A 17325-nucleotide genomic window follows, 5' to 3' on the forward strand; every position below is an offset into this window, starting at 1 on the left:
TTACAGATTTAACATATTATTGAACTTCTTTAAAAAATAAAATAAAATCAGTTCTTTAGAAAGTTAATTAAAAGAAAACACAATAGAATTTATAATTTTACTCATTTCTATTTGTATTAACCATATACTTTTTATCTGGAAAGAAAAACACTAGATACTAATTTATTTTTAAATACATTTTGTGATAAATTAAAAAAAAAAAATACAATTTCCACTAATAAATAGGCTAAAAAGACAAAACTTAAAACACAGTCTGCATTTTAAAATTAAAAAAAATTATAAAAAAGTCTTAACATTCTAACCGGTAAACATTCTTCGCCGTTTAAACCATTAAACTTTAATAATGAAAAAAAGATGGGTCGATGAACTTTTCCTGAATAACACGATCATCGTTTGTAACTTATTTCTAAAGCCTTGTTCGACAAATTTATTTATTTTAACTTTAAATACGCATATTTATTTAAAAATTATTTTAAAAGGACTTTTAACTAAAATTGGTAAACATGTAGAAGAATTTAAAGTACTCTTAAAAAATTAGTTGCAAAAAAAAAACTATTTTTCAAAAAAAAGTAAAAACCTCAACCTTACATGGATTTGGAAGTTACGCGTACTTTAAAAAAGGGGGTGAAACAGAAGTAGAAAAAATTACGGAACGAAATAATAAAAAACAAATTAATACATTTAACGGGAAAAAAATCCGACAACAAAGTTGTAATACTTTCCTGGCATTGCGTATTTATTCTTACTTACTGGAAAATATTTATACACGAAAAAAAAACCTAAGATTTAAATTTTGGTATGGGGGTAATCTATGATAAAATTTTATTTAATATTATCATTATCATTATACGTTTAAATAAACCAAAAAAGTTTTAAAAATTCAAAAAAACGGAATATTTTTCTGCTCCCCCACCTCCAAAATCACCTTCCAAGAATTTTTTTTGATTTTCCTACATTTACTATTGTAAACGGAAGAAAAAATTCCACCAAAAAATATTCAACCGATCAAAACCTAAAATTTATTTTTTAGCGGTGGAGGTGAATTATGAGGACATTTTATTGTGATATTACTAATAATTTATTAAACCCAAAAATATTTTTAAAAATCCAAAAAAACGCTATTTTTGAACTCTGATCCGCTGCTTTTCCCCAACCTAGTTAAGTAATGATAAAAAAATAAAACCTTAACAAAAAAAAATGGCTCTACAAAACTACGAAGGAATCAGCGAAAGTAGAATAAATTGTATAAATTTTTCAATGAAATGGTGTTTTTATGGAGAAAAAACACAATATACTCATAAGACGATTTCAAATTTAGGTGAATATTATAGCAGAATATTATATGAAAATTAATGTTAATAAAACAAAACAGTAACGAGGATAGGAGACAACAATAAACCAATAAATAATACCTATACAAAAGAAGGAAAAATTGAAAAAATCGAATAGCACAGGTATTCAGGCACGATGTTAACTGAAGATTGCAAAAGTGAAATTAAATAAAAATTAACAACTACTAAACAACAAATAAAAACTAATAAAAAGCGTTTGATGGGGGAGGGAACAGTTATTAGCTAGTACGATGGAGTCGGGCTTCAAGAAGCATCTAGTGAAGTGTTCCGTTTTGGATTTCTGCACGGGTTAAAATATTTCATTCCATGAAATGCGGGCATAAAAGAGATTGGAGAAGATTAAAACAGACAAAACAGAATAAACAATGAAAAGGTTATTAAGGAGAGTGAACGGGAATAGAAAATAATCAGAATAGAAAAGCTAATCGGTCTGAACATCATGAAAGGAGAAGGATCGATTAAAACCGATATAAAAGAACCAGTAAAGTCGCAAAGAGAGGCAGATAAAGATGAAAAATTATAGACAATATAAAAGGAAATATGAATATTAATAAATCAAAAGTTTAGTTGGATATAGAAGAAAATGAATATGGATATGGGGCAAGGGACCTGTCTCAGGTCATATAAGATAAAAAAATTATGTTTTCTTATAATTTTCCACATAACTTTTTAACGGTTTGTTTTTACACAATAACTTACTGGAAAAAACTTATATAAAATTAGTCAATTTTTTAAAAGAAAACCTTAATACCACTTTAAAATGTCTGATCGGGATTCGAACCCGGGACCCTCCCGACGAAATGCCGAGACGCTGCCTAATCAGCCACGGAGGAGGTCGGATTTCAATTTTTCATTCCTTCATTACTTCATAAATGTTGTTTTTCCTATTTTTCTTTAATTTACGCATTTACTAAACAAAAAATTAATCTTTAAAACACTATTAATAATAATCAGTTGATCGTACAAGTTATTAACTATTTAATACAAAATTTATATTCTAATGACAGATTTTTTTCTACGAACTACTTCTAAATTTATACTTTTATTTTAATTATTAATAGTGAAAAAATTATTTATATTCTTATGAATATTCCGGAAGTCTCCAAATAACCCATGCAGCTTTCTGTATACGAGGGCCGTAGACATCCGCGTCCCTTGTTCGTAATTGCGAAAGAGGTGTAGTCAGTCTTTTACAGACTCAGGCCGACCACACCTGAGACATGCGGTTGATGGAAACCCTACCACCAAAGAACACCGGTATCCACGATGTAGTATTTAAAACCGAACAAAAGCAACTGCATTTATTTGGATTCAAGCCTGAGAACTCTCGACTCCGAAAACTCATCAACGATGAGTTTTAACACTAGACCAAGCCGGCGGGTTATGAAAACAATGATGGGAATAGATATAAACGGTCTGTTAATAGAAATTACTGGATATCGAATCGATTACCAATGTCTATAAGTAAATTTCACTTTTACTTATAGACATTGGTAATATAGTTAATATAGAAAAATTAATTATCAAAGTTAAAAATCTTTTAGCTTTTAATATTAATAAATAATCAAAATGAAAATTTTTGGTTCAAAAAGTGGATTTTTTTCGAAATGTTAAAAAACGAAAAAATATTACTGAGAACCTAAGATTCTGGGAGATTGATTCCAAGGTACAGTTTAAGGGTTGAAAAAGAAGGTGCAAAGGTTCAAGAGAAAGAACGAGAGGAGGGTACAGAGAAGGCGGGACTGTCACGTGTCACATGCATTACAGCGTGCAATTAGCAACTAAGGCAACGAACGGACAGAACGGAGATCGAGGGACGAGGTGGGCAGACGAGTACAGCGGGCGGGCGGACGCTCTATCGCACTATGAGCTCGCGGCAAGCTCACTCTCACGATGTTCAACCAACGCCTCATTCTACTTACTGTGACTGGTGGTTACCATAGTAACCATGGTAACTCGGTGGTGGTAGAGGTCGATCGTTGTAACCCCTACCCTATCACTAACGAACCCAACACCTGGTCTATCTAACTTTAGTATAAGGGGTGTGTCCTTCGTCACGTACGTATACTGATAATGAATTAATTCATTAAAAGAAAGAATTGTCAAATTAGTAAAACAAACATTCGTAATAATAAAATTACAACATAAATCGATAGAAATAATTAAAAGTTTAATAATTTTTTTAAGCAAAAAAAAAACAGACTAAATAAAATAATACGACTCGGTCAGTTGCCGGCCGGCGCATCAAACTTAGACCCGATAAATGCATCTCTACGTAACAATACACTTCCTAACGCGAACATTTCAATGACAAGATGGATTACAGAAGTGATCTCATTTCAGGCGTGGCATTTGGAGAGGGAAAACCGGGATTTTATCACCACGTCGATGCTTGCAGAGAGAACGTTTAAAATTACTTTCATCGAACAGATTTTTGTTTTATTTTGAAAATAAGTCAAATAGGTCATAAGGAATCTATCTTTTTTTTTGCTGATAGGACTCGCATCAGTAAGGTTAATTATAAAGTCACGGCTACATCTCGTATAATTTTCCAAACATAATATTTTAACATCCTAAATTATTATTGTAATCGAAAACGACTGGAGGCGTAAAAAAATACTAAATACGTTAAAATTTTTTACCGTATAAATAAAAATTAAGCATTTGTAAATATTGTAATAAAACCAAAAGCATTGACCTCCACAGTCGGTGGTAATGTCTTTCATCCGGAAAAGACCCTGGATCGAATTCAGTTCAGCTTGGAATTTTGTATGCGCTACAATATTTCCATATTGTATTACCATGTAAAATCTTCCCGTTTAAATAATGCCTAAATAAAGCCTAACTCCAAGCTCTAGAATGCATCAGACTGTTACTTTACAGTAGCATTTAAAACCATGTCCAATAGTCTTTCTCGGTAATTGGGAGCTATTTTTCTAAACAAATAAGTGACAGTACACAAAAAACTGAATAAACAAAAACTTACAACTAGTATCACAGTTCCGTCAGCAATTCGTTCGGCTGAAATTTATCGACAGGTTGTTAAAATGTGATGGTGTAACGATCGAGGAAAACAGTATCGATTATTCAAACCCACCGAGTTGGTCTACTGGTTAACGCGTCTTCCCAAATCAGCTGATTTGGAAGTCGAGAGTTACAGCGTTCAAGTCCTAGTAAAGCCAGTTATTTTTGCACGGATTTGAATACTAGATCGTGGATACCGGTGTTCTTTGGTGGTTGGGTTTCAATTAACCACACATCTCAGCAATGGTCGAACTGAGAATGTACAAGACTACACTTCAATTACACTCATACATATCATCCTCATTCATCCTCTGAAGTATTATCTAAACGGTAGTTACCGGAGGCTAAACAGGAAAAAAAAAGAAAAGAAGTATCGATTATTCAAGGAAGACGAGTAAACGAACATGAAGCAAGATCTGGGCGCACATCTGTTATTACCTACATTTTTCGGACCGGAGAGGAATTCTTTTAATTGACCATCTGATTCGAAGGGAAACCATTAACCCAGAAAGATACTGCGAAACCTTGTAAAAATTATCCCGCCGTAAACAGTCGTAGGCGTGGCCTGCTCACTACGGGGGTGTTCTCCTCCACGATAACCCGCGTTCTCAGTTTATCAAAAACGGCGTAACAGTTGTAAAAGTTTCAATTAAAGGTTCTAAACAATCCTTCTTACATTCCGGATATGCCATTTAAATGTCTCCTGTTACTCAAATGAATAGGAATTTTTGAGCGCAAAATGTATGCAGACCGATGACAACGGTTAAAAAGAAAAGAAGAGTTCAAGGAAAAATTCGTCAAGTTCGTTTCCTGATCTTAAAAATTCTTGAATGTCACTGGGGGTTAAGTTGAAAAACGGGTTATCGAGATGTATTTGTATTGTAATAACAAGGATCTTGCCACACTAAATTGTTCGGACTTAAAAAAATAACATTTTTGTGAAAGGGGAATTTGTGCTTTCCTTTTTTTCTAAAAAGGGTTGAGTTATATTGTTCCTCGATGTCCTAAAGATATTAGAAATAAGTTTAATACGCATTTGGTAAATGGAATCTTCTAAGAAAATTCTAAGAACGTTTCAGCAACGACGTAGCAAAAGTTAGGCTATTAAAAGGCCGCGAATAAAAAAAAAACTGCCTTTAACTATTTGAATATGGAACTTGACAACTAACCTGAATACAAATTAAAAATTCTTGCAGCTTCCGATTAAAAATACCGCTTACGTGAATAAATTACGGATCGATTAGATAAATTTCTGAACAACAGTTTAGTAAGAAAAAATTTAATGTTTTTGTTTTACAGTTCCGATCTCAATGTTTCTTATGGATTGACATGTAAAGCAGTCTAGGTTAAGTTTGGTTAGATTATATTTTGTTTATAATTATAAGAAATAATGCTTTGCGTATAATGCTTATAACAAGGTATTTTACAAGTATTAGGTTAAAAAAAATTTTAAAACTGGCTGTCGGATTCAGAAAAAAGTACCTTATTTTATATTAAGAATGACTATATCAGTTTCACGAATGACTTTTATCTCGTATCAATCCGCCTACAATCTTATGGGTTGGCAGCTGTCACAGCTGAATTAAAAAATAATAATCTTTTTAATAGTCCATCAACACTGTGTATCATTAAGATGACCTACATGATGACAGGTAAATATAATTGCTGGATTACAACCTTATACCATTCTTAAAAGCGATTTCATTGAACTTTTTTTTATTACGATATTCTATATAGTTTATGGGCTTCACATCAAGAATAAGTTTTGCTTAATATCAACAGCTGGTACTACATAATCTGTTGGACAGCCGTACATAAATCTTAAAAATCTAATCTTTGCAGTCTGAATCCGTTGGTAGTCGTTGGCGCGGATAGTCCAAACTTTACTTCCGTACAAGCGGTACCACTACCATGACGATGAATAGTTGTAACAGAATTTCACTTTTTATTTTACATCGCACTTTTAGCAACGTTATCCATAAATCTATACAATTTCTTAAATATAATGTGTCTAGTATCACTACAGGCTTTATACACAGGCTTCACGAGAAGAAACGGAAAAAATTTCACATGTTCTATAAATAAAAACGAAAGAAAAACTTCAAGGATCGTCTCGCTCGATCCATTTCGTAAACTTTATATTCAATTAATTCCTAACTTCTAGATAAAAATGAGGAGAAACCAGGACATGCTGAAAAATTTAAACATTTATTTTTTCAAAATTATTTATAAATAAATTATTGTTTTTTAATATTTTTAAACTATCGTCTTATTTCATTTCTTAGATTTAATTTAATAATAAATTTAGTCGCTAGATATTTTTCAGTACTGAAATAACTGCTGTTTTCAGATATTTTAAACTGTTCTTCGAGTTAGTTTAAAGTTACTTACGTACAATTTGTTAGACTTCTCAACAAATTTTGTGGCAAAATTATATTTGTTTACTGAAAATTTAACGAAGTTATTGTACGTCAGACCTAAAAACTCGTTTCTGAGATTCCCTGTATTTGAAAACGGAAACTCACTTGATTTGGAAATTTTTAACATTTATTTTCGTTGTAGTAATAGGAATTTGACAATAAATACTATTATCATACTTTTTTAAGCAAAAATCTTTTAATTAAACTCTGGATACGTATTGCTAGGCATGAAAACTAAGCGTTGCAGGCTCCTTCAGTGTCATACACAATTTAGTAATCGGTAAATAATTATAAAAAATTCAACCGACGTTATAATACCTAAATAAATGTAACAACACAAAATCGCAAACAAAAATGCAACTAAGATATTAATATCGTTTAATTTTTTCGGATTTACAAACCATATAAGGTTTAAAACATGAACACACATATGCTCATGGCTTTTAATCACGCGCATCTTGTCACAAATTAATAAACGTAATCATCCAAGTTGACCTAACAAACACACACACACACACACACACACACACATATATATATATATATATATATATATATAACTACGTGATGTATTGAGATTAAGTCATTCTTTGCATTACGTGCGGATATTAAAATGGATTTCTTTAACTTTCACATTGACAAAGAATGAGAGGATATAAATTTAGTAAGTTGATTGATCGGTAGCATATGGGACACTTCATGTTTTCTTGCAGGACGAAATGTTTAAAATTGAAATTGATACTTTTAAAACTTTAAAGTGTTGAATTGGATTTGTCGTGTATGTCACCCGATTTATATTATTAATAATGCTGCAAAAATTTTTAATTTTGTACTCTTCAAAAATCTATTAATTCTTTTTTTTTGTTCCGTTTTATATTCTCCACACAGAGCGTTTAACCATATTTTTAAACGGGCAACTAAAAATACGTATGAATAAAAAGTTTATACAATTTAGAATCGTTTGCAACCTACTTGGTTTCAAATAATTATTCTGTTAATTCAATTTAATACATAATTTGATTTTAATTACAAAAAAATACACTAGACTCAAACTCAAAATGCGAAACTTTGATCATTAGAAATGAGCTATCTGCCCTTTAAGTAGATGCCTTTACTTCGTCCATCTATATTCCTTTCTAATTCCGGTAAAATTTTGAGTTTCAGTTACACGCTTTTTCTTTTAAGATCATTTTTACTCTTTTTCGCCTCTCTTTTTCCACCTCGTGAACATTCCTGAAAATAACAACTTGTTTTTTATCTCTTATTGGAGAATATTTGATTTTTACTGTAAATTTTCCAATCATCTTTGTGTAAATAACGCTGTTGTATGGGGAATATAAATCATAGAACAAAAAAAAGAAGAATTTAATCGATATATTTAATCGATATTTTTTTTAAAGATTTCTACAGCAGTATTAATATTATAAATCGGGTTGCCCACACACGACAAATTCCTTAAAACTATTTTTAAAGTTTTGAAAATTATTCAGTTTTACTTTAAAAATTTCGTCCTCTAAGAAAAAATGAAACCCCCATGTTCTACTTATCTTACCGAACTTACTAAAATTATTTCCTCTCGTTATTTGTCAATCTGAAAGTTAAAGGAATCCATTTTAATATCCAAATGTAATGCAAAAAATGATTTAATCTCAAGAAATAAATTGGAAAAATTAAAATCCTGGAGCATCACGTAGCTCTCTCTCTCTACATATATATATATATATATATATATATATATATGTAGAATTAGTTTGTTAGGTCAACTTGGATGGTTACATTGATTAATTTGTGACAAGATGCGCGTGATTAATAGCCATGCGCATGTGCGTGTTAATGTTTTAAAATATAGTATATAATATGTATCCATTAACAACTGTAGTAAATTCTCGATAATTCCAATGACTTAAGTTCAACTAACAAGATGTTATTATAAAGCGGAGAAATATGTGAACATTAACAAGATATAAGTGCATGCAAATGCATCTACCGTAACTTATTCGTGTAAAATTAATTCTATATATATATATTGACAAGCAGGATTGCTAGCGATTCCGCTTGCGTGAATGGAATGAGAGTTAACGGTGGATATTTCAACGGGAATTCTATCTTAAATTGAGAAAATATCCTTGAAACTTATAATAAAGTTTCTAAAAAATGGGATTTTTAATCTAACAAAATTTTAACAAGAAGACTGATTTTTAAAATTAGAAAATGAATAAAAAATACCATATACTCGAAAGAAGTGTAAAAAAATAATGCCCGATAGAGGCAGTCTTTTAAGATAACAGAGATATGATTAATTCGACGTTTTTAACGTACTAAGAAAGGAGGGTAATCTTATATGAATATACTGTTTGTGGCACTTTAATTAAATAACGGCAACGTTGATTCTCATGAATAAGATATCAACTTCGTCGTCTCTATATCCTGTGAGCGACAATTCAAATACAACAACGAAAAAAACTAAACATAACATTTAAATATACAATATTTATGAAGTATCTAAAACCGATTTTTATTGTAAAAAAAATTTCAATCAAAAATTAAATAATTTCTCTATCTTCTTTTAAAATAGATTTTTTACATAATCAGATAAAGATCGAATTAAGATTATTATTTCCATAGTCGATTTTTTTGTTATTATCAAATTAGGACAAAAGAAGGATTTGTGTGAGGATAGTTTGTAAGCTTATTCGTGCCCCTGCAACTCCAAAACGTCTGTATTGATCACCATGAAATAAATATCAAATTAATAAAAAGTAAACAAATTTAAATAATGGAAATACGATGATTGATTTAAAGAAAACAAACTGATAATCTATAAAACAAACAGTTCAATAAATAAAATTAAAATAATTTTTAATTTAATTGTCATTAATTGTCAAATACAAATGCTTATCAATGCAGATTATAAATATGCGCGCGCGCAGTGATTCAGAAGGAAACTGAAATAATTCATACAAACATATGTCCGAAAACGCTTTGTTATCGAATTAAGGCTAGCGAAAAATTTCACCTGGATTTCAGTTCCCCCGGTGAGATGAGGTCATATTGAAATTTTTAAGCATTATAACAACGGTAAAGTTGGTGGTTCACCTTGTGAATTCCGTGTGTTGTTTATGCCAATGCGGGTAAAAGTAGGTTCGTCCGAAAATAATATGAGCGGAATTTAGTGGTAATTATTGCTAACCCGTAAACAAAACTATAGTCGCCTACACGATCACCAAGCTGGAGGTGCTGAACCTTCTGATCATGATAAGGACGCAGTCCGTGGGCATGTAATGTCCTCGTATTGTACTTTGCGGAATGTTGAGTCGTGCAAAAATTCTTCGCGTGCTCGTTGTAGGACTAAGCCGTACCACCTGAAGAATTATTTTCTCTTTCATCACCACGTTACCGGTTGACGTTCAGCTGAAACTGAGCGCTGGGAAACGTACCATTCTCACAAACATTATTAAAGATTCTACAAAATACTTTACGGTTTGGAACTTTTACGGGTTTTTAATTTTTACAAATACATAACATTTATCTGCTAAGTTTAATTTTTAATAATAAAAGTCGATTTATGTTTTTCATAGACTTTATTACATCAATTTTCTCAGAATTAAATTCACTACAAATTTCGATAATAAAATTTACGCATTTATTAGTTATTTAACAACGTTATTAACTTCAAACCTAAAAAAAAACGTGTTTTTCGTTATAAAAGGAATGTCATGGCCGAACGAAACACCATTACGTCTAGGATAAACCAAGACCGGGGCGATACGCAAAAATCCACAGAGAAATGACAAAATAAAAAAAATTAAAAAGAAATGTTCTACGTGAAAAAATTAAATTTAAAATAAGATGAAAATTAAAACTTAAATTTAAGATCAAGGTCATTATTTTATTTCAATAATAAACGACAAACCGGAATCTAATTGCTAGATAATGATCTCCGAACATATCATCTTGTACACCAACATTACCACCATTCGTAGATAACAATTGTAAAAATTGTGCGTTTACATAAATTTAAATAAAATAAATCGATTGAACATTTTAAAAATGAAATTTTAATGAATAATAAACAAAAAAATTCATTCTAAAAATTATAATTATAAATTCATAGGTCGTAGTTATTCCACGTAAGAGAATCACGTCGAAAGAGATCGCACACAATTTTACCTTCTTTCATACTCCTTTGATAGCGACATATATGTCTACATAATTTAGTAAAGATCAGGGGTAGTTTGTATTAACGTAGTCATTTTTTAAGGTAAAAATTTACATTTTTTTCTCCTTATATGAAAAAAAATATTCAAAATATAAAAATAATAATAATAATGTTAAATTTCTAGAATTTCATATAAAACGGTACGCAAGTCAAAGCATCGTCTATCTATTTGACAGAATCTGTAGTCTAACCCGCTCATCCTATAAAAATCTAAATTTTCACAAAAAAATACAACTGTTTGGTATTCATGTAGGAAAATAATGTTTAAAAACTTTAACTTGTTTAACCGTTAGCGATTTCTAATCGACCAGAATGAAAAAACGGGCCCCCGTTTATTTTCAATAACTTTAACCCCAAAAATAAATTGAAAAATTAATGTTTTAGTGGAACAAAAAACATCTTCCTTTTTACTAAGGATCTTCACACAAAAATCGGGTATTGTTATAATAATTACAGGAAGAAAACAGTATTTTTGTGAATAATAATATCTCCATACGGTTCGTTTTTTGTAACAACGCTAAGGTATTATCTTCTAAAATTATATTTTTTGCACCCTATTTGTAATTTATTTTTATTGTAAACTTTCTTTTATAATAGGATACATTTCCAATACCTCCTTTACAGTTAGTTTTTATTTATTTTTCAGTTTATAACTGACTTTATAGTTTTGAAATATACACAAGTAAATTCGTTTTAACTTGTAAAAAAAGTTAAGTAAGTTTATTTCACAAAAATAATGTAATTTCTTTTATACATTATAAATAAAATATATCCATTACATTTAAAGTTAATTTTCTAAGGAGAAGCCAAATTATATCAAATTTATAAAAATGGCTATCTCCTTTAAGTACTACATTACTTAAAGTTATTCGATAAATTTAATATATAAAAATTGAAAGGATACATTTCTTGGAAAAAGTCTATATGAGGAGGCTGTAGTATATCCAACGCAGAAAGGACCTGAAACAAAAATTAAATAATGTATCAATTAATTAACATTTTTTTAAATGTATTTTTATAATATATTTAAAAATACATACATATATACATATACGCATAAAATCCGAAAGAATGGTCTTGTAAGGAATATAAAACCCTGGTTTGAAATCTACTTACTTTTATGGATTGATTCTACCCAAGGTTACTCGTACCAGCATGTTTATTTTGAATGAAAACCACTGAATGAAAAAATGTTTTTACAAGCTGAAAGGAGTGAGATTGCTATGCGCCCACAGTACTAGCTCAGTACTCCGCTTCTTTTCCAACCGCATTACGATCTAATTTCTCTCTTATTCACTCGCGCGCACGAAACCTCCGTGGAATAAAACCAGTGATCCTTGTTTTTCATAAATAAATTAATAAATTAGTTTCCCCATACAGTTTTTGATGTATAAACAATCTGCTGATTTAATAAAAAAAATGTTTAGAACCCTGGACGAGCCTCGACTACAAAACAGGTTACAGGTGGCTAACAGTGTACGGTGCTGCTCACATATAGAAGTTAGTTGCGAATAAAAGCTCATGCTAAATATGCAATCCCGAACCGATGCGACGGTATTAAGTGTAAGGGTACCTCTAAAGCGAGTCGCACTATTTAACTACCGTCGTACATTCTTTAACGATGCTGTGACAGGGCACGACTAGGCAATCGATCAAATTCTGTCAACGGTTTCGAAAGCAGATGAAGGCAAAAGAACCTATACGAGTAAATTCCGAAGGAAAATGATGCAAATCCCTTAAAGAAACAGCCCCTCTACCTGATTATCAATAATTCATATAATCGTATTCAGACCACAGATGACTTTAGAAAAACTTCAAAATATTTCTTTATATAATTTCATGTTATAGGAATGGCCCGAGAGAAGAGAAAAGTAAATGAGTGATGTCAGAAAAATAGTTCAGAGAAGCATGCGGTAACTGGCTGAGGGAATCCGACATTTTTAGAAATGATAAAAAATAGTTCAAATGAGCAGCAACTTACTTTCCGTATATGTTAACGAATAAATCCAATCGTGTAGCAAATTCTCATAAACCAACCACGATATACTCTTATATTATTTGTTTTAATGGATTAATGTAAAAAAAACTCTCCGAAAAATATTTCCAAACCGATTGGGGATAATATGAAAAGTTTTTTAACAGGAAACATGATTTTGTTCGTAAAACTGAGTGAAACTTTTCTACAAGAGCTAAAAGAAATATTTTATTTAAAAGAAACTCTACTGTTTGACTTAAGCAGAAGAATGTTCTTTGTAGCAAAATAACAACTTTCTTTTGATAAAAACGATTTTAGGATTGATGAAATATTAAGATATTTTATTAATCGTATTTAATGAGAAATTAATTACGAAGTTCGGGTTTATCCGATAGGCAATTTAGCTAATTTGCGAAGGTCCTAGTTCGATCCCCATATAACCTTTACCCACCGATCAAATCAAGGATGCATCAACGGGTTTGCAGATCCCGGCATCCTCAATATAGATTCCTTAATCAGGCCAACAGAACCTAAAATGGAAACGAGAATCAAGAATAGTAGAAAGGATGATCCTGGAGAAACAGCAGTACGAAACAAATAAGCCCGCCAAAAGAAATACTCGACTCAAAATCTCTTTCAGGCAGCGGTCACCCATTCCGCCCACAATCCCGTTAAGTAAATTTTTACCCGCATGATACCAGCATATTATCGATCAAAATTTTTCACTGGCTAACTGAAACATATCTTGCAAAATATTGCTTCTCCATCAGAAATTAATACAGAGTTCCTAAATAAACAACCTTATCGTTCAGGTGTAATTTATGGCACGTAACCGTCAGAGCGAGGTCGATTATCAGAAAAAGTTATCTCTTGAATTTTCCCACTAAAAGTCTCAAATCGAGACCTAAGCGTGATAGTTAAACACAAACGCTAACGGTTTCTCACTTCTATCACCCGACCTCTTTTTTGTGTTAGTTTCTCATCGACATCTTTGTCAAATCTAAAATGTAATACGCTAGATATATTTAAAAAATAGAGGGGTTATCTAAACAAAGCTACCTCATATCAAAGGGCCTGCAAAATTATTAAATCATTTACTGAATGCGGTGTAATTTTACTTTTAACAGAAATATACGTATCGCGTAACTTTCTTTAATAATTTCAAAAAGGGACATAATAAAAACAATCGGATGTAGGTAAAAAAAAACTTAAGATTTAAAAAATGATGCAACGTCTAAAAGATGATTGTAAGGTCATTATGTTGAAATGCAAAATAATCTACATGAGAGCATACATAAGTTAATAAAATACACGCGTTTTATATTAATGTTGTTAAGAATTGTGAATTGAAACCCGGCCTCATTACTGTATCGATTTTACGAAACGTTATAATAATTTATCGGTGTTCTGAAGGAACACCGATATGAATCCAACCAAAATAATGATTTAAGTATAAACATAAATATTATAAGCATATGTAATTAGTTATGAAAAGTGAAAATATTAATAAAAATTTTGTAATATAATAATAAGAAAATTTTATTGAAGTGCCACATCATTATTGCACCTTCATAATAATTATATAAAGGCCTGAAAGACAAAATTATGACAGGCGAGAGAGAATAAAGAATTTTCACCCGTCACATGACAGATAACCAAGGCAAAAAAGCAGGCGACAACCTTAAACTCTATTAATAAATTAAAATATAAGAGGTACATTGAAAACAAACTTTACAGAAACGCACGATAAATTTATAAAGTTTGTTAACTTGAGGAGAAAATATCAATGCAGGTAAGATGGGAAAAAAAATGAAAACGAACGGGAGATACTTTTACGGAAGAGCATGGGAAGCTGTAAATAAGAATGGCTGGAGCAAGTTCAAAAAGACAAGAAGGCAAAGAAACACGTAAAGAATAAAACAAACGCCAAGCGAAAATAAAGGTGTAATAAGAAAAGAAAATAAAACAGAAGAATTTTCTTTCCGCAACCCTGCTATCTGATTTATAAGTGCTATTTCCCCTATCGTTTGTTAAAAAAAAAATACACTTTTAAATAAATCTCTTGAAAAATGCTGCGATTCGAAACCAGATTATATTCATATTTAACCAAAATAAACGTAACAAATAAAATTATATTATTGTATAATACCAAAAACAAAAATAGGGAGATTTTCAACAAAAATAAAAATCTTTTTTATAATCAATTTTGCCCAAGTTTGTAAATGTGCTTATCAAAGTCAAACAATACAACATATATATGGAAAGAAAATTAAAGTAACAGAAAAGTTAGTTAAACGCGAGTTTACCAAACAACACAACCGATCCGATTGCTTAGCAACAAATAAACATACGTCATTCACATTAATGATACTGTTTTTTAAAAAATCTGATGTGGACACCACATGACTTCCTTGTACTCCTAAAAATAATGTAATAAAATATATATATATATATTTTATTACATTATTTTTCATTTTAAATTTATTATTGAATTATTATTTATTGTAAAAGTCTTTTACAATCACAGGTTAATAATTACCGTATTTATTCGAGTACCCCGCACCACGATTTTCTGGACCGAAAAGCTAAAAAAAGAATCGAGTATACATCGGTATTTTAAAGTGCAACAGATATGATAAAAAAATACAATAGGAAAATATTCAGAAAGTAAAGCATTTAATTCTTTCATTCAAATTACAATATTAATATTACAATAATAATTAATTACCGTAAGTAGTAGTTGAGTTCAGAATCAGTAGACCAATAAACGAAAAGAAAGTATCATGTTGAAAAGGATCATTTCAATACACTTTTTAATATGGGATTTTATATTTAATTAATAACTGTCAATGTCTGTAGAAGACTTACCGGGTAGTCTCCACGTCGCTCTGCCAAATGTGATCGTCTTCATTACCATCAAGTTCATTAGATATTCCGCATTTTTTTAAACTTTTCCTTACTAATTCCGTGGAAATACCTTTCCAAGCATCTCTTATCCAAATACAAATCTAGGCGTTTGATTCTTCCTGTAGCCGTGAGAAAGAAATTTTCATCAGCCATCCATTTACTGTACAGTTTTTTTAATGCAGATCTGAACGGTTTAATGCAGACATTTAGTGGTTGCAATAGAGATGTCAATCCGCCTGGAATTATTACTTGGTCAGTCATACCCTTTTTTAAAATGTCTTTTACTTTAACAGTCGGATTCCCTCGATAACTATTCATTACTAGCATACCGGTATTTTTTTTTATTAAGTAAATCTCCAGATCGCTTTTGCCATCCACACCTGATCCGATCTAAAATTAAGGTTTCGTCCATCCAACCTGAATAACCTGAATAACTCCATTTACCTGTACGGTAGGAAGAGTTTTTCTTTTAAAACCAATGTACAGAGGTAATTTTGATCCATCAGAAATAATGCAAAGCATAACACTACACCTTTGTTTTTCATTACCACCCGTGCGAATCGTAACACTTTTTTCACCTTTTTTGTTTACGGTTTTGTCAAATGGCATTTCAAAATATACGGGGGTTTGATCAGCGTTTCCTATTTGAGAAAGCAAACAGCCTCTATCTTTTCTAAGATTTATTATGTATTTGTGAAAATGTAATATTTTTTGTCCATAAGCGTCTGGAAGTTGTTGAGAAAGGGTCGTCTTTCGTCTTATTGACAAATCATTTCGTGCAAAAAAATCGTGTTATCCATCCACGGCTTGCTTTAAAATCAACTTTATTCAATAATTTAGCAATTTCACGAGCATATGAAAGCCACATTTCTGTCGCGACAGCATAACCGCATTTCCTTTTCTCCATAACGAAGTCATACAATTATTTTCTGTCTGTGTATTTTGGTTTGAAGCCACGAAAAGCCTTTTATTACCAGTGCCTTTCACCAGAAGTTGTTTCTTCTTACGCCAGTCTCGAATGCAGCTTTCATCTACGTCAAATTTTCTTCCTGCCGCCCGATTTCGAATTTTTTCAGCCTCTTCTATAACGCGCAGTTTTTCATTTACTGTAAAAGATCGTAGACGCTGTCCTTTTGTACTCATTTTAATGCCGTAATTAAAATAAATCACCGTATTAAACTTTACAAAATAAACTAAACAGATAAAATCCACATAACCGTCCACATATATAAACAATACAATGACTATGGCGAATAGACAAGACGGCGATGGGTAACTGATACTGTAACTGTAGTGTCATTAGAACCGGATGCAGCCTATACAGAATGAATCAGTTTTATACAAATACCGTAACTTCGTTCCTATCGATAATATGAACAGAATGTTAATAATTAAGGATGTATTCTGTATAAGCGGCATCCGGTGTTG

At 31.0% G+C, this 17325-nt stretch overlaps 1 protein-coding gene across 3 annotated transcripts in view; it reads right to left on the reverse strand.

Annotated features, from left to right (window-relative positions):
* The window catches only part of nmo (serine/threonine-protein kinase nemo), a 262878-nt gene that overhangs the window by 49630 nt on the left and 195923 nt on the right, over positions 1 to 17325 (reverse strand). For all 3 annotated transcript variants that reach the window (XR_012755996.1, XM_075362115.1, XM_075362116.1), the window contains exon 3: positions 11920 to 11975. Coding sequence is in view for 2 of the 3 variants with exons in the window: in XM_075362115.1 (XP_075218230.1) it covers positions 11920 to 11975 (56 nt within the window). In the remaining variant the exon portion in view is untranslated. The remainder of the gene's footprint in view (positions 1 to 11919; positions 11976 to 17325) is intronic.

This window comes from Lycorma delicatula, chromosome 4, assembly GCF_047948215.1.
Source record: "Lycorma delicatula isolate Av1 chromosome 4, ASM4794821v1, whole genome shotgun sequence".
Taxonomy (NCBI): domain Eukaryota; kingdom Metazoa; phylum Arthropoda; class Insecta; order Hemiptera; family Fulgoridae; genus Lycorma; species Lycorma delicatula.